At 39.2% G+C, this 25,532-nt stretch overlaps 1 protein-coding gene across 1 annotated transcript in view; it reads left to right on the top strand.

Moving 5' to 3' along the window:
* Positions 1 to 25,532, top strand: part of jade2 (jade family PHD finger 2) — a 211,566-nt gene that overhangs the window by 18,023 nt on the left and 168,011 nt on the right. Inside the window, exons 2-3 of the mRNA XM_088088756.1 lie at positions 11,426 to 11,489; positions 19,234 to 19,319. Of these exons, the coding sequence (XP_087944882.1) occupies positions 11,426 to 11,489; positions 19,234 to 19,319 (150 nt within the window). The remainder of the gene's footprint in view (positions 1 to 11,425; positions 11,490 to 19,233; positions 19,320 to 25,532) is intronic.

Below are 25,532 nucleotides of genomic sequence, written 5' to 3'. Positions count from 1 at the left end.
AAACAACTGTGTGAGTGTGCAGATCTTTTAAAAGTAAATACTGATGGACTATGCTCAAGTAATCTAGACTACACTAGATTGCATTTAACTAATCTGGATTAATTTGGATTACAAATTGAGTGGCCCTTAAACACTGAGAAGTGAAGCATTCTTAGCTGATGTTTACTTCTTCACCCTCAGCAGACTGATGATTACCTCCGGATCAATCACACCAAATCCTGCTGGTTCAGTTATTAGCCGCACTGTTGGCCATTTCCTCTGTTTTGTTTGTACATGTGAGCGTGTGTGGGAGTGTGTGTACACTGTGCATTGTCTGGCTGCCATTCTTTGCCCCCTGGCTGATGTGAGCCATGCATGAAAAGGACTCCACAGCCACAGTCACATAGCTCTTTAATGTAACATAGCTTGGCCACAGGGCAGCGGATAGTGTGACAACTGTTACAATGGGAGTGTTTTCATGTGTTTGTATATTTGCCGATGCATGTACAAATTCTATACGTCTGCACGCACGATTCTGCTATTTTTATACCCACTACAGCAATCACGTTGGGCGGGAGACAATGTGTCCCCATGGTGGCGTCTGCTTGTCTGTGTGTGTACACATCCTCGGGAGCAACACGTCACGTGACGTTAGACAAACTTTATACTTGCACTCCAGGTTCCTTATTAGTTATAGTTCCCTTATTAAATTTGCACATTGACAAGGAAAAACTAATTTTGTTGAAAGAGTTTCTGCTAGTTGCTTTAAGACACATAGTTCATATTCACAACATCAGCTTATTATTTAAATTAATGAGCTCATTTGCAAAGCTAGTTCGGCTTAATTTAGCATGGTGATTACAACAGGGTGTAGGGAGTTTAAAGTTTAAGGTGTTTTTTTGTGTGTTGTGCATATAACAGCTTGTTATATATACTTTAAATTTCTGAAATATAATTTTGTTTTTTGTGGCGATTAGGGGAGCTCTTCTGTCCGTTTCCTGCAGTCTTTCTTTGATTTGTTTATGTTTCTTAGCATTATATACAATAGTTTGTCAGTTTAACTCAACTTTCTGTCATTCTCCATCTTTTGCGGTATTATTCTTTGTTCCTCTTTTGATTGATCTGTCTCCTCACTCCTGTATTGATTTGTGATTCTCTCCTTTCTCTCTGCTCCTTTCCAAAATTCATGACTTCCTTCGTTTAGCTAGGAGACATATTTTTTATTTGTCAGAAATGTTCAGCCAAACCAAAACCACATTATGTCACAATGTGGTTGTATTTCTCTCTGTTTTATAGTCTTCGCCTCCTCGTACAACATTGACTCTGACAGTTGGTTGCCTCCAGCTATTGTCCTGCTTCGACTCTGACAAAGTGCAGGTTTAGACAGTGCTGGTACAGTATGGGATCATGATGTAACAATAAACCAATGGTATGACAAGGCAGTTTACAATGCCCTTCTGTTATACAGCAATACTTCAGTGTGATTAGATATGTAACCAAAGATTGTTTTCAACAATGATTAATCAACCTGTTATTTCTCCATGAACTGATAAGTTGTTTGGTCCATAAGATAACTTTTCACAAGTTTCTCAAGTCTTCAAATTGCTTGTTTTGTCCAACTAAAAAACACCATCACCTAAACATACTCCATTCATTATCATAGACGAGAAACCGCAAACACTCACACAGAAGAAGCTGGCCTTTTGACATTTTTTTACTTAAAAAAATTAGTTAAATGAATAATTTATTATCAAACATTTTGTTGTATAATGCAGAATAATGACGCAACATAACAGAATACTGTTGAAACTTTATATATAAGATCTAATACACAGAACAAAAATATAATCCCACACAATCAACATAAGTTGCATAAAGCCACTGCAAGACATTTTGGAAATGTGGTGTAAAACCTCTCTGTGTTGTGGGATGTTTGTCGCTTCACTCTGTTTCCCTGGTGTGAGTAGGGAACAAGTTTGACTTATCCATGGATCCAGGACTGCAATCTGCGTCATTAGCATGACAGTAATCTTAGCTAGTAAACCTCCCTTGATACTGGCCAGCTGGCTTTTCCCTTGAGGCAGTTTGTTTTATGGGCAAAAGATGGATCAAAAAACAACAAACCCAACATTCTTGTAGGATCATCTCAAAGTGGCACATCTCAACATATCACCCACTATCCTGGCCTCCAGGATTAGGAGTATCCAGGAGTATCTTATAACAAGTCAAACCCGTCCAGCCTAAGTCCAGTCTCTTGCTACACACTCCCTACTGTACCAAAGACTTGCAATACAAAACAACAGTATATAATGATGCAATACAGTTTTTTATTGTAGTATTGAAAAGAGGCTGTGGAAAGAGGTCACTTCAGTGTGTGCAAAAAAAAAAAAAAGTTTGTGTCCATTCATATTGTGTATCGGATTTGTATAAGTAGAAGTTAGTGTTTGTGTTTTATTACCAGATAATGTAAAGGCTCCTTTATGCTCAATGTTAGATACAAATATGGACACAGGTGGAGCCCTCTGTGCACAGTTTTTGATGGCTTATCGATATGGACGAATTGAAGCAGTACCACTGGAAATTGTGGGGGCATTGTATCATAGGTTAAGTGACACATTACTGTAGGACATGATGAAAATATTTAAACAATGAAACAAACAGTTATGATGTGAAAGGAATTTTAAATATTGTGATGTATTTTATGGATTCAGAAACCATCACTATCATCAACAGTGCCTCCATTAAGAGGTACATTGTTACAACCTCCTTTATATTGTTGTTAGAAACTTTTGACTCTGCCCTCTAGTGCCATGATGTGAATGTGTCTTTGTCAACATAAAGGATGCATGAAAGTATTTGGACATAATGGTTGCCATATTTGAAATAAACAGATCTATTTTTGTATGTATAGGCAGTAATAGCGTATAGGTGTAGTTCTAATGTGACTGCTGTGGACGCTTTCTTTTGGAAGTTGATACTCAAAGGGAAGACAACTATACAAACATTTCATGTTTGACCTGTTAAACTTAATGGCTTTATTGTATCTGCACAGATAACAGTGGCACAATTAAAGCCTAATGCTACATTGTCATTGTTCTCCTTACGGGATACATCTTTTTGAATTAAGCCAGCTGATATCACTTCCTGTGTGCTATAGAGTTTTTTTTTTAGGGAAGACCTTCCTGACACGGAGTGGTTTGAACAACAAATGTAAAAGAAGTGGTTTTAAGTAGATTTGCTATTTCAGTCAGCAGTCTTGGCAAATAGCAAAGTCAAAAGTCAAATTAAAAATGGTACAATTATAAAAAGATGTGAGTTAAAGCATTTAAATTCTGGCTCCAGAGATAGAAGCATTCAATTCCTGTACCATCTGTTATAGCTGTTTGGCAAGACAGCAGACAGTCACAGACTGTTTTGCTCTCTCTCTCTCTCTCTCTCTCTCTCTCTCTCTCTCTCTTGCTCTTTCTCTCTTTGTGTTTTCTTTTTGTCTCTTTCTTTTGCTTTCGTGTTCAGGAAGTAACCTAGTGCAGACCTGGAGTCTGGTTCACTGGACTGATTCAGATGAAGTTGTACATTTGTGAGTCTTTCCCGTCTCCCCTTTTCTCGTTCATCCACTCCCCATCTCTCCAGAGAACAAGAAATATCTCAATCTACAGTCTGGGCTCTGGTTCACTGGACTGATTGAGACAGGGTTGTCTGTACTGCATGAGAGAAAGAGAGACAGAGAGACATACAGTAGACTCTGAAACTAAGGATGGGAGATAGAGTGGAAGGAGAAAGAAGGATATCAGGTGGAGGGAAAGAAGAACGGGAGAGAAAATGAACTTGGAGACTTTTCTTGGCATTTGCAGAGCAGTTAGTCTGCCTCGTGCTTTGGGTGATCCTGCTCCAAAAAAATGAAGGGAGGGTGGTTTTAAGGAGATACAGTGACATTTCCAATTACCGCCAGTTCTTTCACTTTAACGGGCCAGCGATTCTCCCCTTTACATATGCATTCAGAAATACCGGGCTGCCATTAGAACAAAAGGTTAAAGAGACTGTCCTGTCAGCTTACAATCACAGGTTCAGCCTCCATATCAACTACATGTTATAGAGACACTGAACCCCCTTATCTGGTCCCTAAAGATACCAACGGCCCGTAAATGCATGACAATAATGTTTTGCATAAATCAGTTAGTCAGCATCAGGGGTTCCCACACATTCATTCAGTTGTGGTTGCCTGCTGCGATTTAAACATCTGCCATAACTTATTGATTTTGATTTTTTTTGGAGCTGTACCATTCAGTAGGAGTATTATTGGAATATATATATATACTGTCCAGAGCACACTCTGGGCACAGACGGAGCAGCAGAATGCCAGGCGCAGTGAAAATGCCACCAAACTGTTCATTTCACCGGCTTTAAAAGCACTCAGCGATTTTGCTATGGAATGAGCGCTCTTGACTTTCACGACACTCTTTGGTACGAGCAGTTGCGGACACGATGCAGCGGCATGGAGGAGGAAGAGACTCTGCACCTTAAATCTCTGTGAGGATGCTGTCTTCTGCTTAGAAGTGGTGAATTTGCAGTTCATGGCAAGTTAATGTGATACAGCCTCTGGTTTTTGCTTGACATCTCGTCTCTGCATAAAATGCTGTTGCGCATTTGTGATCACTCGTTAGTGCCACTGGCTTGTTTACTATATCACATGAATACTGCTGTCACACTAAATGTCTCGCTCAGCCCCGTTCAAACTTTAAAACGAATCATCGATTATTAGTATTGAACTGCTGAATCTGATTCGACTGACAGAATTCTGAGTCTGGTACAGCTCTAATACCTGACATCATTTGCCGACACCCTACTTGTGTTTTATGATCTGGTGTTTTCAACACTGCTATGACCAAAAAAAGGACACACACAAAAACAATACAAAACAAAACAGAGCAGTAAGTTTGCTGACCTCCTCGCCCTCAATTGTTGTCAGCCTCCGCCACACATAGATTGTTATTCTGTTGAAAACCCAGAGCATAGTTTAAAAAAAGTCAATAAATGGAATGGAAACAATTTTAATTTCCCATTTACACAGTAAAATAGTACATCTAGGCCATTGTTTTTTGTTGTGAAAGTGGCTGGCAGACTAAACAACTTTGGCAGCCACAATTCGTTAGAGTGGCTGCTGGTGATGGTTTCTCACTGTCAAGAAAAGAGGCAGCATGTAAAAGAAACAGTGCAACACTGAGAGGAAATCTTTGTAATTCAGTCCAGTCTATCCCTCTGTGTCGACATACAATCATGCAAGTGTTTGTCTCCTCCTTGAAAGTCATGCTTTTATCATAACAGTCATACTCCGAAAACAGTTTTACAACTAAAACACAGAAAGTGGAATCAAACCGGGACAGAAGTAGAACCAAAACTTAAATTATTCTCCAACTGCTGCTGTAACAAAGAAAAAAACCTAAATTATAGAGAGAATCACTGAGGGCTGTCTCCACACAACAGGGAATAAGTTTTCACACTTAACCAAGCAACGGCTGGTTAGCATTGTCAGCAAACCGAATGAAAACCAAATGTCAGCAGCTAGCCACAAGCTCTCTGATATGTCAGTGTGAAAACTTCCCCCCTCCTTTGCAAAGACAAGAGTCTGGTTGACTGAATAGAAGTTTTTATTCCAAACTCAAGTGTCAACCATCTGTTAAATGCAAAACCTGTTGTGAAATAATTGGCTTTAAAGTAAGTGTCTACAGTGCATAAAAATAAAAACGATTATGCTGTTTTCAAGCAGCAGCTAATACGAGGCCTTGGTGAACAGAAAGGAGATGGTGAATGATGCACTTAAGGTAATTATTTTTGCCAGTTATGAATATAAGCATGCAAAGCTGGCAGACTTAATGGATTTATCTTTTCATTCAATTTAAAAGCACTTGAACCTTACTTATGGAGATTTTTCAAGCAACAATATTAGTATTTGATGGTCAGTTCCTCCAGTCATAAAGGGATATTTCGACGGTTTTCAACCAGCTGTGTATTAAAACAATGCAGGTAATATGTGTAGATGAACTGTGGTAGACTTTCCTCCATCTAACTAGTGCAGAGATATTCTCCTTACCCCCTGGCAAACTCCAAATTATGAAAATCACGTAATTTTGCCGTCTCTTGGGCTGTTGCTTGAACTACAGCCTGCAGTTGGCCGCCACCACCTGCCACCTCAAAGAGTATACAGCTGATCTCTGTCTCTCAAACTCGGACTTAAATCATATCAAACGATAAAAGTAGGCACTTGACTGAAATGTTTCGGAAACTAGTTTCGATGCCCTGTTTCGGCATGATGGTGAGAATAAGTAAACAGGAAGTGGGCATAACACTGCTTCCTGCACAGTGAAATCTTAGGGCGATTAAAAACCAGAGATGAAACTGTCCCCAGGACCACCAGGAAGCATGCCAGGCTTTAAAGCAATTTTTACATTACAGCCAAAAGTAGATGTACACCATCAGGGTCCTCCACATGATGCCGTAGGGTCCAGGAAGACTTTTTCCCCATCGACTCATTTTTATGAACGTCAAAACCTCAGTGAAATTATTCCTTTCACTATCAGGATTTCATCCATTCAGTTTGATAAAATTTGGAGTAAGAGCTGCAAGAATAAATTATTTGATTGCCATTCGAGCTAGCAAAGCGCTTCACCAGAAGTCAGTCGTTCTGCCAGTGAAAGAAACCCACTCAGGCACAGTGCGCATGCTCTACGGATTCGATAATGTGAAAGATTCAGGTATTTTCATCACTGTGGAAATAGAGCGTTTTTGCTTCATGCTTCACTGAGCAGCTCTCATGGGAATGAATGGGGCCCTGCCTTCATGGTCATATCCAGGTTTTTTTAATACATTCATGATGCTTACAAGTGCCAAAATTGCGGGGACTCACTGCAAAAACTAGGGCGATAGATGATATATGACGGCCGAACACTGACCAACAACTGACCGTCGGCTTGGTGTGTCAGACCCATTAGAGTCCAGAATGTTAAAGCTCTGTTTGCATGTGTTTTTCAGCCAAATCTGCATGCACAATAAATTACTACGTGGAGGTTTATGGAATTTCAGCATTTACATCTGTTTTTTTCCAACTCTGACATGTCAGAAAGACGTATTTCACTTCCCTGGCTGTTGATCTATGACATCTTCTGGGAGCCAGCGTTACAGCTCTACAGGTTTCCCACCCTCAAGCTCTGTCAGATGTATTTGATGGAGTTTCTTCGCCAAGCTGGAAGCGCTGCAGCTGGGAATTGAACCCAGGTTGCTGCGCTGATGGGTAATCGGAGAAAAGAGACTCGTATTATCCACAGAGCAACAGTGGGACTAGCTAAAATTGCTATCCCAGCGAATCCTCTTGTCTCACAAGCTATATATATATATATATATATATATATATATATATATATATATATATATATATATCTTTTTTTTTTTTTTTTCATTCTAGAGGTATTCAAATGCCTCCCAGCTCATGATAAATGCTTTTCATAAACCTGACCTTTCCATTTATAACAGTGTAGGAGTTTCTTATATGTAATGCAACAAATCAAAGCTATCATGTTGATGGATGGACGGAGCCGCGCTCAGTTAAACTAATCATGAAAAATGACCCTCCACAGCTGCAGCCACAGGTATAGCTACCAAATATGTGGGAGACACCTGGGTAAATGTTTCTGGCCAAAACTGTCTTTTTCTTTCTGGTTTGAGAAATCACAAATGAGAAGTTCACATTCAGTCCCCTGTGTTTGGTTTAGCCCCTTGCCATTTCCGCCGCAGAATACACTGTTGTCTTGTAAATGCTTCAAACAACTTGTAAAGTGACTCGTTTAGAAAGCCAGCGTATCAAATGGATCCTCACAACTAATTTATGTCACATCTTTTTGTAGTGTTCACATTTTCCTTTGGGTAGTCAGGGACTCGGCTTCTTTAAAACAACAACAACTTTTGGTACCCTGAGTGTGGTTTAAGTGGGTCGCCTGAGAGTTTAATAGGCGAGGGGAAACCCTGAGATGGATCCAAGCGTGCAGACTTGAAGTCAGACAGACGTAGCTGGAGGAAGTCAATGATGTACTTAACCACTCTCCTCAAAGGCAGGAAGACGAGGTAGAGCTAGACAGATGGTGGAAGAGGCAGAAAGATGGAGAGAGAGGCGAGAGAGAGGCTGTGGAAGTCAATAATGTACTTAACCTTAGTCCACAGACTCCCTGTGCCCGTGTTATTGTAAGGATGGGAAGATGGGAAGGGGGGAGGTGAAAGGAGAAAAAGGGAAAGGGTAAAGATGACAGGACTTAGGAATGGAAATAGTCAGAGGCGGCGAGGAAGCGCTGTGTTTTTCTGTCAGCATAAATGTCAGAGTAGTTAAGTGTGTGCAGGGCAGGCGGGAGGCCGGGGTACAGGAAGAGCCCCATATAAGAGGGAATAGCCCAGTTTTACGGCCACATAAATCTCCGTTCCGCACACTGAAGGTTGTAACCCACCTCCTCCTCTTTTAGCCTTCCTGCCTCGATCTAGCGGTACGCTAAAACCTCCTTTTGACTTCTTGACTCTATCTGCTGCTCTCTTTTGCTTCATTTCTCTCTCTTTCAGACTCTCTTGACCCATGCCCTCCTTTTTTTTCCTCTTAGTGGAGCTCTATATATTTTCTTCCTTCGACCCTCAAACGACGAGGGCAAGGGATTAAAAAATATGTTAGGCTGTGTTTTTTTAGTCTTTTGATGTGCATTTTTTCTTTTTTCTTTTCACTTTAATACTGGTCAGGGACACTTTCATCATAATAGTTTTTTCAGATATGATTTATTTAATCTTAAATTAGGTCCCAATAGGGTACCAGGTGGCCCCTCAACCATATTTAATGTACGCTAAAAATAAAGTGATTCACACTGGGAATTGTTTTTTAAATTAATTAATTAATTAATTTTTAGTATTCACACGGTGCCAGAGTGCACAGAACAGCATCAAAATAGAACTTGTTCATCAAAAAAGTGCCAGTAAATGAACCCCGCACCCCCCAAAGAACGTTCTGGCTATGTCCCTATTGCCCTAAAATCCTAGAAACATCCTAAAATCTTGGGAAACCTCCTTAAATCCAGGAAATGCCCCAAAATCCTAGAAATTTCCTAAAATCCGATAAATGTCCTTAAATCTGAAAAATGTCCTAACATCCGAGAAACTTCCTGAGGTCCTAGAAATGTTAAAATCCTAGAGACACTGGCCCCTGGCCTCCTGTCATTTTGCAAAAGTGGCCCCCAATCAAAGCAGGTTGAGTATCCCTGGTTTTTACTGTGGGACATTATAAATGTCTCCACTTGTAGAGATTTGGAGATACCGATTCTACCATTAGAACTACTCATCAATCAGATTGTTGGAAAATGTAAGAAGTGCTGTTGCAGCTTTCATTTGATGAATCAATATTTTTAAAACATTTTTTACCAACTGAAAAGTCAGATTTCAAGTTCTTCGCTGTTTGATTTATTTCTGACATTTTTCTCTCTGACCCGCTCTGTCCTTGCTTTCTGACGTTCCTCCTTTGTCTCTCTGACTCTTTCTTGGATAGCTCTTTGCCTGAAACATCTCCTTTATTTGTCTCGTCTAAACATCTCTTTCTTCTTTCCTCCCTCTGCTGTCTTGACAGAAAATTAAGTCCGATTTTGTGTCTATCTCCAAGATACAGTAGATGTCCTGCACCCCTATATTGCTCTCCCTCCTCTCTTCTCTCATGCCCCTCTGTCCTCTGCAGCTCTGAAGTCAGACTCATACTTCAGCAAAAAAGTTTTAGAAAACTGTGGATTGAGTGCATCATGCATGTTGTCACACTTTTGGGAAAATGGGTGTAATTTAGGGTCATTTAAGCATGTAGACTCCAGAAAAGTCCACAAAAGCAAGTTACTTCAAATTTTGCTTTTTCCCATAGACATCACTTCTTAACTCGCATGTGTTCCCTCCCTGTTGTTTTAATTGTGTTGGTCCTTCTGCACTGAGAACCTTTACGTATAGCACAAAATAAAACAATTCTATATAGATCAAGATGGATTTCATGAGGTTGGCAGGAAAAAAAGAAACAAAGCTTCTGTGTACTGCTTTAAGTTCTTCTCCAGGCGTTAACTAAACCCCTAAACTCATCTCTTTTCAATAAAATTACATAATAATAATGAAAAACACCCTGTCATGCCAGCTCTGGAAAGTTGATTGAAAGAGGAACTTGCAAAATATGATTCGTAGCCACACCTGGCTTCACCTCATTTAGCAATGGCATTGTGGAAAGCCCCGTCCCACATGTTTACAAGATTGATTCCTTACGTGAGTGACGTAACAAACTCTGGCTGTCTGAATCTGTGTTTTTGAGTCATAGGCACCCTGCAGTTCCAAGGGGGAAATCAGGTTCCCCCACAGATCCTTAAAAAGTCTCAAAAGTTAAATTAAGGCCTTAAATGGTATTAAATTGATTTAAATCAATCTTTCAAAAGTCTTAAAAATGCCCAGACATTGGAAGTAAGATTATATGAATTGATTTTTTTTCTGACAATGCATTATAAAGTGTCAAAATAATTGGTAACATATATTTTTTTGTTAAGTGATTTAATAAATTCCTTTTCTGAAACTCATCATGATGGAAATCCAAATAGTGGAATCTCACATGCAGATTGAGAAACATAAAATGGCCCAGAAATTTTCCCACTTCTGTTGTTAAACTAAATAGATACTTTTATAATAATACATGTTCATTCATTCATTCAACTTTTTCTTTTCATAAGTCATGTTTTATGTTACAATAAACATCTGGGCAAAATAAAACTATCCTTCAAGTTTGATGATTAGAAAATTGCATTAAAAAGGTCGTAAATCTACCTTGCCTTAAGCTGCAGGGAACCCTGGGAAATGCTCAGCTATGAGATTAACTGCTTCTTTTGCTCATGATATGTCTTGTAGCATATAAAAAAAACACCATATGGACATGTTAACAAGGTTAAAAATGTGATTTTAACTGGAGGGGGTCTTGAAAGCTTCAAAAAGTGCCAGGTAGTCAAGAAAAGTTTGGGTTGTTTTTTGCTCGATTATAAAAAAGAAAGAAGCACTAAGTATTAAAGCAGATGCATAAAAGGGGTCTTGTACAATAGTTCCCAATGAATGCAGCACTAATGCCGGATGAATACATAGTCCACATGTGCAAGGACTCCCACTGTACGTGAAGAAACAGAACAACTGTATCATTGTGAAGTTCCCGGCGTGTCCGAAGTGCTAATATGTGACGGTGATCAAGTCAGTTTATTCTGGCAGGCTGCCAGCTGGACGCTCTGACAGATTGGTGCCATCAGGGCATTATTTCATTAACACTTGTGTTTTCATGGTGAACATCTTCTCACTCGTCATTTTTCTCTCTCTTACCGCCCCTTCTCCCTCCCTCCCTCCCTCACTCCCTCCCTGCCTGCCACCCTGACAGATGGAGAGCGAAAAGAAGAGGAGAAAATACTCCACGAGCAGCAACGACTCCGACACCACAGACAGTAAGTTGGAGAGAGAGATTCAGTGAAGGGGAGGGAGTGTGTGTGTGTGTGTGTGTGTGTGTGTGTGTGTGTGCGTGTGTGTGTGTGTGTGTGTGTGTTTGTGTGTGTGTGTTAGGAAGTAAGAAACCTGGAAGTGTCAGAAAAGTGAGTTCCTGTGCTGCTGTTGTACAGTGAGCTGCTGCCTGGTTTTAGTCAACTCCCGCAGGGTATTTCTTGTATTCACTCTCCATATAGACTTTCCTCCTGTCTCACTGTTGTGCCTCCTCTGCTCATTAAGACTTCCCCTTTTTAAACATAGCCACAATAGAAATATGAAAAAATAGCCCAAGTAGCCATAAAGCATGGTTAAAGATGCTTTATGCAATGTACAATTATTACAATGTGCAGTTATTTTCATGTGCAGTTTGTGTAGATATTTTTAACTGCAGAATTTGGCATCCTTTTCTTTAAATATTTATCTTGTACACACCTTGCTGCTATAACAATGCAACTTTCCCCATTGTGGGACTGATGAGGATTATCTTATCTTATCTTGTCATAATATAAAAAATATTAAATATTGGAGATTTTGAAAATTCTCTGTCCCTGCAAAAGCGTTTAAAGACAGTGCAGAGATTTACACACTTAGAAAGAATTGTAATGGGAAAAGAAATATGAATTAATATTTATTTTCAGAAATCAATGCTACAACACATAGAGAGTAAGTGCGCTCTAAAAGATGTGCACTCAGTCATTTATATGAAAATACATTTATACAATTATAGGCCTACATAAATAAAAACAGTTTTAGAAAGTAGAAAATAGAGCAATTATCATTAGTAAACATGCTATGTGATCTTTTGCAAATACACAGGAAACAGGATATTTAGTTTAAAAAAAAAGTTTAAAAAAAATTACCTTTGTACTCCAGTGAGACATCAGCTGCTTCTCAAACTGGTTTCCTTTTGCATCTCCTCTGTCTTAACTTTTACATAATTGATAACATTTTTAATATTGCCATTTTATGAGTGACACTTTAACTTGGGTGGAGTTGCACTGTGGTAAAATAAATATTTTGCAAGATCACACTGCGTCATATTATTTTCTGAACTTGGTGACAAATCCTTCAGCTGATCTGCGCCTCGTCCGTCGTGAGTGCAGTCCAGGAGCTGACAGCATAATGATCTCCTGCCTTTGTAAATCAGATGCTTCATACTCACAGAATGAGGCCACAAATTCATCAGAACCCACGTTTGCTGTGTGCCATTTTATTTGCAAATCTGGCTCATTTGCTTTGGAAGTAATGTTAAGTATGTGCAGTTAATAGGCTGACTTATAAACCCATAGTATATGATACGTGCAGGCTGATAGATCCAGTCATGACAAAACCAAAGACAGACCAAAGACTGGATATAAAGTCTGACTGTGTGAAGACTCATGTCCCCTGGGCTGTTTATGTCTTTATATACAGTCTGTGAGACAGACAGACTGAGGGAAGACACTGCATGATTATGAGAACATCTGGCCAGTCTTACACATCACAGACACTGGCAGCTTCTGCTGGAAAACGGTTTGATAATAAACAGTCTTTGAAGAGCGGTACAGTGTTACACAAGAACACTTGGCTTTCACAGCTGATAACTGTCCACCAAGTAAAAAGATTTAGTCACTGAAGACAGCTTGCAATTTTAATTTAATTTTAAATGTCATTCTTCTTGGCTTTTGGCAGTTCAACATGACTAATTCTTGGCATTTTGCAACGTGCATTTTACAATAACAAGCAAATATATTTGTTTGGCCATTTCTCTGACACTGTCAGGCCAGCACAGACAGAAAAATAGATACATCAGTGAACTAGAAAACAAACTGTCGAGTGCAAGAGTGAACCTTACTTTTGGTTTTGTGTCTAAAAGCCCTGCTGAACTTTTGAGGATTTAAGATATTGTTTTGAAAGCATGCTGAATTAGTTTATCGAATGTAACCAGAGAAACCAGCGCCAAGTGGCTTAAAAGATTACTGAATATGCCAAATGACAATTTGTACTTCCGTTACTCACTGCGTGTTACTTTGAATTTCTGCTTTTCTCACATGCCTCTATGGTGAACAAAGAATCCAAAAAAAGGTGAACATTCGTCACAGATTGAGGACAGGAACTGCATTAAACATCAGCAAAACTATATCAAAACATCTGTTTACTAACTTTAACACAACTTTTGCAGTATAATCCAAGTATCATTTATCCAGTTGTATGCTCAGAACTTCTCAAACACATGTAATTTCACTAAAACATTAAAATATATAACACTTTTGCCTCGGAGTGGCGAACCCTGAATGTACCTGGACATTTATGTGCGTATGAGGTCCACCTGAGCAGAGTTCAAACACGCTACTAAGCCACGCATAGGACTGTTTGTACTGATATATTTGAAATTGTAATTTTTTAGTGAGAATGTAACAGGCAATATATTTATGCATATGTGCAATTTTATTTATCTATTTATTCTATTTTTATTGTGGTGGTAACTGATATACATATTGTCATTTTACAGGTGAAGTTTTCCTTTAATCTGCCTTCTTTGACTATCGAAGATTGTTGCATTTCAAACAAGATTTTTTTTTTTTGCTTTTCCAAAGACATTAGTGTTTTTTCTATTGTTTCACAGTCAAGTTTCTCAGCTAGATGCCTCAAAATTAAGCATTATTAAATGTACTCTCAGTTGTCTTTTATCACATTTTCTGTACTTCAGAATAACATATTTTCATTTGAGATTTTCTTTCTCTGGAATCAACACAAAATCAAACTTTTATTAGAGTGTAATGGAAAATTCAATGGCTCTTCATAATAGAAAAGGGATTTTTTTTAACAGTTCATTTGTCAGACGTTGCTTTTGAAAGTTAAATGAATTCTCAGAATAAAGCTGCAGGCTTCTAAGATGAGTCCTAACTCATTGCCTTGAAAAAAACAAACAAACAAACAACTTTTTAGCTCATTTAAAATTCAGATCTATGGAGATGAATTCTGGGTGATGTAGTGACTCACGCTGGAAAACCTGTTTTACTGCAGCCAGAGGTTGGTCTGACCTCGTACAGGTTTAACTGTTCTGTGGTCACAGGTCCGCATGTATAAATTATTTTACAGCAAGTTTAACAGGCTGTTTTTTCAGACCTGACTGAGCCACCCTGTGCTGAAGGCTGCACTCTCTACTGCTTTATAATTAGCTGTTAGCTGTTAGCTTCCCCTGGCCAGTGCAGTGTGGGCTCCAGCTGCATCTGTTGACTGAAGGTTATCAGGTTTCTAATTGAAGGATGCCCATGATAATTTTGCCTGCCGTGCACCAAGCGGGGCTTTTAATTAACACACGGCCATGATGGTAACCTCCTCCTGCGCTGTGGCCTGTTTGGTTATCTGGCCACACAGTGATGATGTGGTGCAGCTGCCTCGTGGGGTGTGTGGATATAACCTGTAACACACAGACACACACACATTCTCTAGTGGAGTGCAGATGCATGAGTGCACTCTAAGATGTCTGACAGATTGGCACACAGTCCTGCTGAATATACAGATCTGTGACAAATGAAAAGAAGCAACATAATGTGTCTTAGTGAGATGTTGTTCCACCTCGAGCCTCCACAACAGCTTCATTGCTTCTTGGCAGAGTTCCTCCAAGTCTCTTTGGTGTTTTGATGATGGAGGTGGAGAGAGTGCTGCTGTCAAACACGTCGCTCTAAATTCTCCCACAGATGTTCAGGTGTCTTAGAAATTGAGATGTGTTAAAATATTAAAACAATGAGCGCACACTCATGCAACAGCGGCCTGATGCACACATAGACACACCTGTTTAAAATGCCACCCCAACCCTCCCACTGTGTCAGTGTTTTTTGTGGTTTTGATGTGTTTATCTTGGACAGTGTAGAATCTTTCTGCCCCAGTTTACTTGCAAAAGATACAGACAGGGTCTCTTACACTAGGGTTGGGTGATATGTCAAGATATATTTGTGCAGGTACGGGTTTTTTTCCCTAGCTTTTCTTTCATGTAGACATTTTCCCCTAATTTAAAAAAAAAATGTAATTTTCCAAATCCACTAATTTCTTGCAATTTGTGAAACATTTCTGCTTTTTTTAAGCTCATATTTCGAAGGAAAAAAAGTCACCAATTTGCTCATGGTTCAAAGGTTTAAATACTTGTGAAAGGTGTCTGAAAGCAGCACAAGAAGCATAATGTTGATCCAGGTTTCCAGTGTTTAAACTAGCGTAATTTCCTTGTTGACTCATTACAAAACACAGTTAATTCAAACATGACCCAAACAAGATAAAACTCAACAAAACCATTTTGTTCAGTCCACTGTTCCAGCAATCACCAACTCTGATTTGGTGAAAATAAACCCTTAACTCATCGAGTAAGATGTGAAAATATGTAAATAACCTCTAAACACTGTCTTAGCAGCTGTCTCTTGCTACTGTTGCTCTGCCCACTGAACATCGGCTTTTACTTATTCTTCAAAAGGCAGACCATTAAATTAGCGAAATAAAGTGACAGAAATTGCTCCCAAAAATACTACTGACAGTGCACTCTGTAGCTAATAAACCCGTCCAGCTGCCAAACCCTAACTCATGCACATAGAGCTCACATTGTGTCCAGCTATAGTCTGCTAGGTGGTACCAAAGACTGTATAAGTAATAGACATAGCCAACGTGATGTCACCCATTGGTTTGTGGACTCCCATTTTTAAGCCTCGAGTTTGGCATTTTGACCGCTGCTTTCTTGGAGTTTTGGAGCCACAAATGACCATATTTGAACGAAAGAGAGGAGCTATGGAGGAGCAAGGGGGGTGGATCTGACCCATAGACTGTAGTGCGTCAAAGCAACCACTCCCTTAATTATGCTTAACTTTAAGCCTTGATAAAATGGGTGAGTTCTAAAAATTAAAAAAAAAAAAAAGTTCCCCATCATACAGTTGTCATGAATGTTGAAATTAGGTATAGAGACCTAAACCGTTGAATTTTTTTTTTTTTTGTATCAGTCTGGCTTTTGGAGCCAGCCTCAAGTGGCCGTTAGTGGAACTCCAGTTTTTGTTACTTCCACATTGGCTTCATTTTCCACTCCCGGAGGCTGCTGCTTGGTTGTACACTTCGACGCCACCACTCAGAACAGCTGAGTGGAGGACCGGTTTGAAATCATTTGATTGCGCTCACTCATAGCTATGAATTCACTCCATTTTTTCTGTCATGCTGTGGCAGTGTGTCTATGTGTCTCTGTTGAATAGTGAGTAAATTAAGTTGTGCATCTCTGAGAGATTGAGACTCCGACTCAATGCAAAGCAAAGTGTGTGTGTTCCTGGGCGTATGTGACTATGAGCAAATACACGGAAGTGTCAGCGGCTCCATATATACAGAATATATGTGTATGTATGAATTATGCGTGTGTGTGTAGAGTGCAGGAGTCTGTAATTTTGAAGACAAGCTTGACAGCAGTTCTGCCCTCGGCACTGTTAGTTGTTTAGACGTCACAAGTAAAATTAGCACGGTGGCAGCACGGCTGTGGTGGCGAGGGAAATATGTTGAGTGGGTGGTAGCACACGCACACACACATACACACAGTCACAGTCACAATGTGCTATATTACACAGTATTGGCAAATTTGTGTTCTCCATTATGCCAGTGTGATGTAATTTAATTGCTAAAGTGATGCAATTTCTAATGACAGCCTCCTTCGCGGTGCACAGATGAAAACGAGCTCTGGGCAATATCTGCTGCAGTAGTTTTGCGATTTAAAAAAAAATCTGGAGTAACAGCTTAAATGAAAATACACACAGTCTGCTGTTCACATACATGGGCACGGAGAAAAACACACACAGGGCCGCTGATTGAAGCGGTGGGTGGGATATTGGCTCCAGCGTCTGGTTAATTGCCATTAAGTTGTGTATTAATGAGGTTGTAAAGGACCACAGTGGACTAACTGCCTAACAAGATGCTATTTATACTGTCATTACTTATTAAACCTCTTAATAGATCATCATCAGTCTGCTTCAATTAAAGGCCTGACTCAGTGGTAGTGCCACGGGCGTCAGAAAAGTCACGGGCAAGGCTTTTGTTTGGCTTCTTTCTTTTAGTGCTTCTCTGCGGTGTTTGAATCGCCTCCATCAGTATAAATTACAAAGGCATTGAACTCCATCACTGCTCATTTAAGAACATTTTCTACATTGATGAGCAGCTCTCTGCTTTCTAGTAAGCAACTGATCCCCTGCTGGTTCATGATGGCTGATGTTACAGTGTTTTTATTGTAAACCCTCTGTGCATAACAAATTTCTCCATTGGGACAATAAAGTTCCTTTGGAGTGAATTTGAACGCACGCTGTGAACGTGAAGTCTGATCTACAGCCAGAGACCTGTTCTTCATTTTCCCCCACTTCAAATCAACATTTACGCTAATGAATGCACATTCTTGACAAATCAAACGCAGATTTGTCTGATGTTCTGCTCCAGATGAGTGAACGCTTTGTCTTTACAACTGTATGACAAGCTGCGCTAATTTGTCGACCAGAAAAATGTTTGTTTTCTCCTCTGGTTCTTATAAGAACACTTTTCATGCTTCCACGCCAACCGTAGTCGTGGCATTGTGTTTTCAGGTTGTTTGTCCGTCCCTCTGTCTGACCCTTTGTCATTAACGCAGTATCTCAAGAACACCTTGGAGAAATTTGTTTAAATTTGGCACAAATGTCCACTTGGACTCAGCACTTAACTGATTTAATTTTGGTGATCAAAGGTTAAAGGTCAAGGTCATTGTGATCTTAAGAAAACTAAGGGAATTTCTTCAAATTTGGCACAAACATTCACTTTGACTCAGTGATGAACTTATTATATTTTGTTGGTTAAAGGTCACTGTAACCATCTATTCTCATAGATGCGATATCTCAAGGGCAACTTTAGGGAATTTCCTCAAATTTAGCAAAAGCGTCCACTTGGTCTCAAGAATGAGCTGCTTAAAATTTCTTGATTTTGGCCTTAACTCAAGAATTTATTTGCTAAATATTAAAAAATGTCACACAAATGTCTAATGTCTAAGTTCTGAAGTGATGCCATTTTATATTCAAAAAGGTCAAAGGTCAGCTTACTGTAAAATAATTATAATTATGTTCTGTAAAAACACTTTTCTGGCCATTACTCCTGTGAGGCGTTATTTCTTGTGTTTCTTTATTTTGCAGAAGAAAAATATACAAGACAGGGATTAGATATAATACGCTAAAGAGCAGAATTCAATCAACAATGTTGGAAAAATTCTAAGAAAAAGTCCAACACAGGAAAAAAAACAGAACAGGAACAGTGGAGGTGCCATTATACTTAAAATTAAGAGATAACAAAAAGATTTTTTAAAGCAATAAAGCACCCAAACAAAAGATAAACAATAAGGTAAACAGATAAGATCAAGGTAAGAGACCTTTAAAGAGCAAAAACTAAGATAAAGATGTATACAGTTTTTAAAATCCTTTTATTCAATTTTACTATGTATTTTAGGCAAAATAATACATAAATGCAGTAAAAGGGGGTATACAGTCTTTCCTCATACAAGTAGGAATATATTTCCGGAAATAATTGTAAGACTAACAGTATCAGAAATGTTTGCAAGTCCATTGGAAGTAAACAGTGGTGTGTTATCCATTTTTAATGACAACTAGTTACTCAAAAGAACACTTACGGAGCATTTAGTAAAAAAGATTTTCTTCTGAAGTACACCGCTCATGTTTTTTTTCTTTTTTTTTTCTGCAGGTCAGGTGACGTCGTGGTCCAGGTCATCCAGGAATACGGGCACCAGCAGCACATGGGTCCGCCACCAGCACAAGAAACCATCAGAGGTAAATTAATGTGGCATATTGCTTTCGTGACTCAGACACATACAGGACACAAAAACTGTTTTAATGAAACACAGCCTCTGTTTTGGCCATTACATGCTCACTTTTTTGCTTCACTTCACTTGTTGTCTGTTATTTGTTGTGGCTTTGCCGAATTGTCATAAAGAGTCAGACTCCAATATTATGTCTGGTTGTTAGGGTTGCTGCTGAACACTGGCATGATGTGCAGCTTTTAAAACCCAGAAGCTAATGTAAACCCTTAAGTCAGGGCTGTGTATGGTTTCTGGACAAGTTCAGGTGGCAGAGTTGTTACTGAGAGTTGAATGCTGTAATTTTGAACCACAAAACCCTGCACACCACAGCTAATGGAAAAGAAAGACCATTCTACTTTCAAAGAATATACAATTATAAGTGACACTGTCGCATTTTCGTGAATTCAATAGCTCGAGAACACCTTGACAGAATTTCATAAAATTTGGCACAAACGTCCACTTGGAATCAACAATAAATTGATTAAATTTTGGTGGTCAAAGGTCATGTTGAGCTACGCCTGTCTCATTCTCGTGAACGCAGTATCTCAAAAAAGCTGTGAAGGAATTCCTTCAAATTTGGCACAAACGTCCACTTGGACTCAGCAATGAACTGATTAGAATTTCGGTGGTCAAAGGTCAAGGTCACTGTGACCTCACTTGTTTTAAGTCATACGTCAAATAAGACCATCACACAAATGTGACATTTTACATCCAAAAAGGCAAAAGTCATCTTCACGGTGACATCATAATGTTGTACAAAAACACTTTATTGGCCATTATTCAGCAGGAACAGAAGGGGGGACATTTGGTCGGATACTGAGTGGGTGACACTAAACTTGTTTGTCAACCTTGAACTGTACTGGTTGTATCTTTGGTTAGGGTTAGGTGGTGATTCTAGTTCTTTGTACTTTGAATGTAAATTAGGTGCCAGAGTGCATAAAAAAAGCATAAAAAATTAGCAAAAAGTTTTGTGGAGGGTCCCCCAGACACCTTGATAGAGGTCCAGACTAAACCGTCCTTAAATGTCCTACAATCCTAGAAATGGCCCGGTGTAAACCTTACCTGTGCGGGGCTGCTACGACTGGATTCACATCTTGATAAAGATGAGTTAGGACCGCAATTTATTTATTATATGAATGATTAATGTTTGTTTAATAACTGGCTCCTGGCCTCAACTTGCTTGGCAAAGCAAGCTAAGTGTCATTCATCAGCATTCATCATACCTAGATTTTAGTCATTGGCATTTGTTTATTTATAAGGCCTCACTGAGTAAAATCCCCTCTTACATCTGCAATTTGATTGAACAAAGATCTGACTGTAGCTGTAGTCTGCGATCTCAGGATTTAGTCTCGTTGTCTGTTCCTCGAGCATGAACTGAGCTGGGAAACAAAGCTTTTATGTGCTCGGCTCCCATATGTGATAAAGCCTTCAAAAAGATTTGAAACTATAGTACTGGTCTCTCTTGCTGATTTTAAAGCTCTCATAAGTACGAGGACGAATCAGTCGGTTGGTACTTGTCATCGTGCGTGGGTGTTTTTTAAACAAATACACGTTACTGTGTATTCTCTTCTGTTTTTATTGTGGTCCCTGTTTGTCTGTAACTTTTTTCGTGCTGCTGTCCTGGCCAGGTCTCCCTTAAAAGAAGAGATCATTGATCTCAATAAGACTTAAATATGAGTTCAATAAAAAGTAAAATAAAATAAAATTTTAGATTGTGAAAACCCTGATCCAGCCACTGCAGCTATATATTAGTTCTTAAGTGGAACAAACATTTCTGTCCAATGTAAATACAGCCATCTTTGTCACCACAGCTAAATCAACCAGGCGCATGGATGGCACAGACTGGTTGGCTAAAATACCAGGTTGCTACATCCATTTGGTCACGACAAACGATCCCAAGGGCTCTCAAATGACCACCCTGAGGAAGAAACTGGCATAATCCAGTTGGAAAATGGTGCACTGAACCAGCTGTGGCGATGCCTCGCCTGCCACAATCACACATTCCTCCCACTCCGTCAGTGAAATGGGTTCAAATCTGTTTAAGGAGAACTTGCTGTTTGAAGAGTTTCATTCCAAAAATAACTATCTGCCATTTGGAGCAAATTACATCTACTTTTAAAAATTAGCAGGGGAGATTTTTCTGAATAAAGGAGAGGAGGTAACAGCCTCTGATGGCACTTCTCAAATTCTAAAAAGATGTTCGATGGAGCATTTAAAACAAAGATCTTTTACAAAATAAATTAAACCATTTTAGAGGGTAATTTGCTCTCGCCTCCCCATCCTTCCTCCGAAAAATGTCAAAAACCATCTAAAGTTTAAGAGCACAAATGTTTCTTTTTTGTAACTTTTGAAAGGAGGATGAATACAGCAAAATGGCATGCATGCCCCCGAACCACCCTGAAGTACAAGTCATCAGCAGAGCATCTGTCATGCCTGTGCATTTGAAGCTTCCTCCCCCTCAGCTCCATCCAGTTAACCACAGGCTGTTGGAAGGTCCTGTCAGCAATCAGTCTCTCAGTAATTACTACTGTAGCTCTCTGCTCTGACCCGGGCCTCAGCTGAAGAGCCAGGGGCCACGTTCCCTTTCATAACCCTGCCTCCTTGCTTTGCTCCGGGGCGCACTGCTCTTTCGTAAAAAGGATGATGTTTTTCATTCGTTTTTCTGCTTTTTTTTGGTAGCAGTGAGTGACAAGAAAGGTCGAACAAAGAAAAAGGGGTGGTGACATCTGACAGAGGTTCAGTGCAAAGTTTTGAAGTTAAGAATGTGCATCTGAGCTGATGTCGGAAAAGCTTAACTTGTCGAGTATGAAAAGTGTGTTGGCATTTTGTCTACGAGCTGCTGGAGTGACATTGACGGATCATACTGTTCTCGGCTTCTAGCTTTTAGCTACTTGCACTTCTTTGGGGCTCTCTTGCATTACTTGTTGATTCTTTTTATTTATTGATGATGTGTTGTCCCTGTTTTGTTGTTTTTCCCCCTAAGCTGTGGAAAGGAATGACATGTTGATGGTACTTCAGCTGGCACATATAGAGTAGAGAAATTTAATTCAAGAATTGTATTTGAAATGGAGATGTTATGAAGTTAATGCTGTTGTGCAACTCATAATGTAATTTTATTGAATCTGTTGACTTTGTTCTTAATCCAACGCCTCCAGCACATTTACCATACATTATTCTGGAAACCCATCAACATACAACAAATACATCAGCTTTCTTTTACATTAACTCCTCTCTGAAGCTTTCTTTTTTCTTTCTGTAGATAACTACGCATGAGTACAACAAGTGTTGCCAGCTTTTTTCAGATTCAACAGTCGCTCAAAGCCACCACATGACTTCATAGACTCATTTGCATAATAGGAAGTAATAGTGCAATAATGCAAGCATTAAAACTTTGCAGAATTAGATTCAATAGTGAATTCCTCAACAAAACATTTGAATGGCAGGAGGGCTATGGTGCTAGTATACCACTTTCTTGTGCTTCCAATCCAGAGAGCGAGAGCATCAATTTAACCATCGAATCTCGTTTCTACTGAACTCTCTCTCTTTTCCCCGGTGGTCTAAATAAGTCACTACATTTGTTGCTAGTTGCTTCTCCGAAATAAAGTTGCTTAGAGAGTCTGAAAAGTTGCAAAACAGCTGAGTGCATCACCATGAACGACTTGGAGGACTGACTGTTCAGCACTGTGCAGCTGTAGCTTTTTTCAAACAATGCATTGCGTCAAGACTACAAACACATAATCTGCCGTGGTGGGTGACTCATTGTTTGACTGAGATCATTAGAAGCCAACTGAAGCCTTTAGTCAGCTGAGTCATGTAACATTTTGGCTGCATGTGTAGTCAGTGCTCTTAATCCATTCGTATGTAAAGTGGGCAACAGCTCAAATCTCTAAAGCATTACTTCTTTTGAGAAAACCTGGAAAAATCTTTGAAATTCACAATCAAATTGTTCAGGCTTGGAAAATCATGATGTTAGTAAAACTCATTCAAGGTCTGGAAAAGGTATGAAAATTTGTTGTGTGTTATAAAATTAATTTTTAGGTAAGAAAAGTTTCTTGTTATAACATTGTTTTTCACGTTTTCACAAGATACTTCCATGTTATGGGATGAATTGTATCTTTTTTAATAAGAAAAGTGTGTTGTTATAACATAATAAGTATGTATGACATAATAACCTGTCAATATCTTGTTAAAACATGAAAAACATCTTGCTTTTTTACGTTATGACCTGAGACGCTTCGGTACTAATTCATATTTGGAGTGAATTTTAGTATACAGATCTGTCTTTGTTATATGTTGTGAATGGTCATTAAATTTGCCATTGCTCCTGGAAAATCATGGAAAAGTGAAAATCAGTGAAAATGTGTGGGAACCCTGTGATGTAGTGACAACGAATTATCTTTCAACTCTTGTTAAATTCTTCTGAAACAACTTGTTGCATGTCAGGACTCCAACCAGGAGGTGTTAAAAACAGCTGTCAGTGCCCAGAGGCAACAGCAACAACTTGTTGTATGCTTTACAGGTCAGAGGTCATGACCCCGATTAAATGACATGTTTTTCACTGACATTTCTTAAGCTGGAGCAAACATTTTAGGTCAAGTTCCTCACTTTCACTTGTTACACAGTTAACTCTTGAGTGTCCGTCAGTTCTTTTGCGCACCTGCCAAGTTCATGCCAAGTTGTTTTTTTTATTGTCTCTTTTAGAAAGATGCCGATTCATCATTGCTGATAAAATTAGATAATGAAAAAGTGTACATATTACACTCAACCAACACCGGGGAAGGCAACCTGCAACACATGCAGTGTCAGCATGAGAGGAGCTTTTACTTTGTAAAACCTCAGGGAGATATTTTTATTCATTCATTTTTTATTTAAATTTGTACTGAACTGAACTGAACTGAAAAGTTGCCAAGAACTTGCTGTATATGATGATGAAGGTTCAGTTTAAACATTTGGAAAAGGCATTTAAACAAAATTTTGTATTGGAGTTTGTTATATTCAAAATTCAAAATTTAGAAAAAAATTGAAATTAGAAAGAAATATTCTAATTTTTGTTGTAAAAGCATATCGGTTCCAAATATTGGTTATCAGTCTCATTTAGTACTAATATTCTGTATCGGTATCCGCCCTGAAAAAACAATACTGGTCTGATTCTGATCGCACAACCTCTTTTTTAAACACATGCATATTTAGAGGGGTAGGGCAGGATTAGCCTTATTATGGTGCACCTGGAGCAGTCTTTGGTGAGTTCAGTGCCTTGCTCAAGGGAACCACAGCGATGCCAAGGAGGCAAATTTGCATCTCTCCAGCTGCCAGTCCACACTTCACACTTGGTCTGTACAGGGACTTGGAACTGGCAACCATTCCCCTCCCAAGCCAAGTCCCCACGGACTCAGCTACTTTTATTACTTTACAGACAATGGGCAGCAGCCGTGACACAAACAGAAAACAGACACTGGAAACCACAGCTGCTTTTAAAGAGGAGTTGGTAGTCTCAGCATTTTTTCTTTTTCTTTTTTTTGAGGCAGTGAGCATGATGTAGTCTGTTCTCCTTTTTGACCTGACTAATTAAAAGAATGTAGAGGCTTTCTTTGTATCTAAGCAGTAGATCAATCAGGCTAATATAGACCAGAGAAACAACAACCAACACCAAATGTCACATTTACATGTGGCATTTGGTGTTGAACTAGCTCCTAAGCAAGAATAGAAGTCAAAGTTTCATTGTTGTTAGCAAATGATGCTTATCAGTGGTGTGTCAAAACTGTGCTGGTGGACTGGGTTGCAGTATATTTACCCCCACACACCCACCAAATCATTATACTCATTTACACACTGCTTTCATTTTCATACATTACATAGTTTGTAGTTTCTTTTTAACACAAATGTTAGTGTGAAGGCGTATGTTGGCTGTGTTTGTGGAGTTTCTGGTAGACGTAAATGTTGTTTGTTGATGGTGGCAGCCAGACATCACAGCAACTAAGTGCTTTTAAAATGATTAACGAAAAGTTAAAGCAAGGTCAAAACAGGGTGATGTTTTCTTAGGCAATGAAAAGTCCTCATCAGTGCATCCCTGTTGGGAAGAAAATTAAACAGTGTCTCACAATACAGACAAGTTTACAGAATGATACTTACCCTCGGTTAAGGGAGGTGTGGCGAATGGTAAACACTACGGACTTGTAATGACAGC

The sequence above is a fragment of the Plectropomus leopardus genome, chromosome 15 (assembly GCF_026936395.1).
Source record: "Plectropomus leopardus strain MGB_pleo_1.0 chromosome 15, ASM2693639v1, whole genome shotgun sequence".
Classification (NCBI taxonomy): domain Eukaryota; kingdom Metazoa; phylum Chordata; class Actinopteri; order Perciformes; family Serranidae; genus Plectropomus; species Plectropomus leopardus.
Note: the sequence above shows the minus strand (reverse complement) of the source record. Positions and strands in the feature narration are given on the sequence as shown.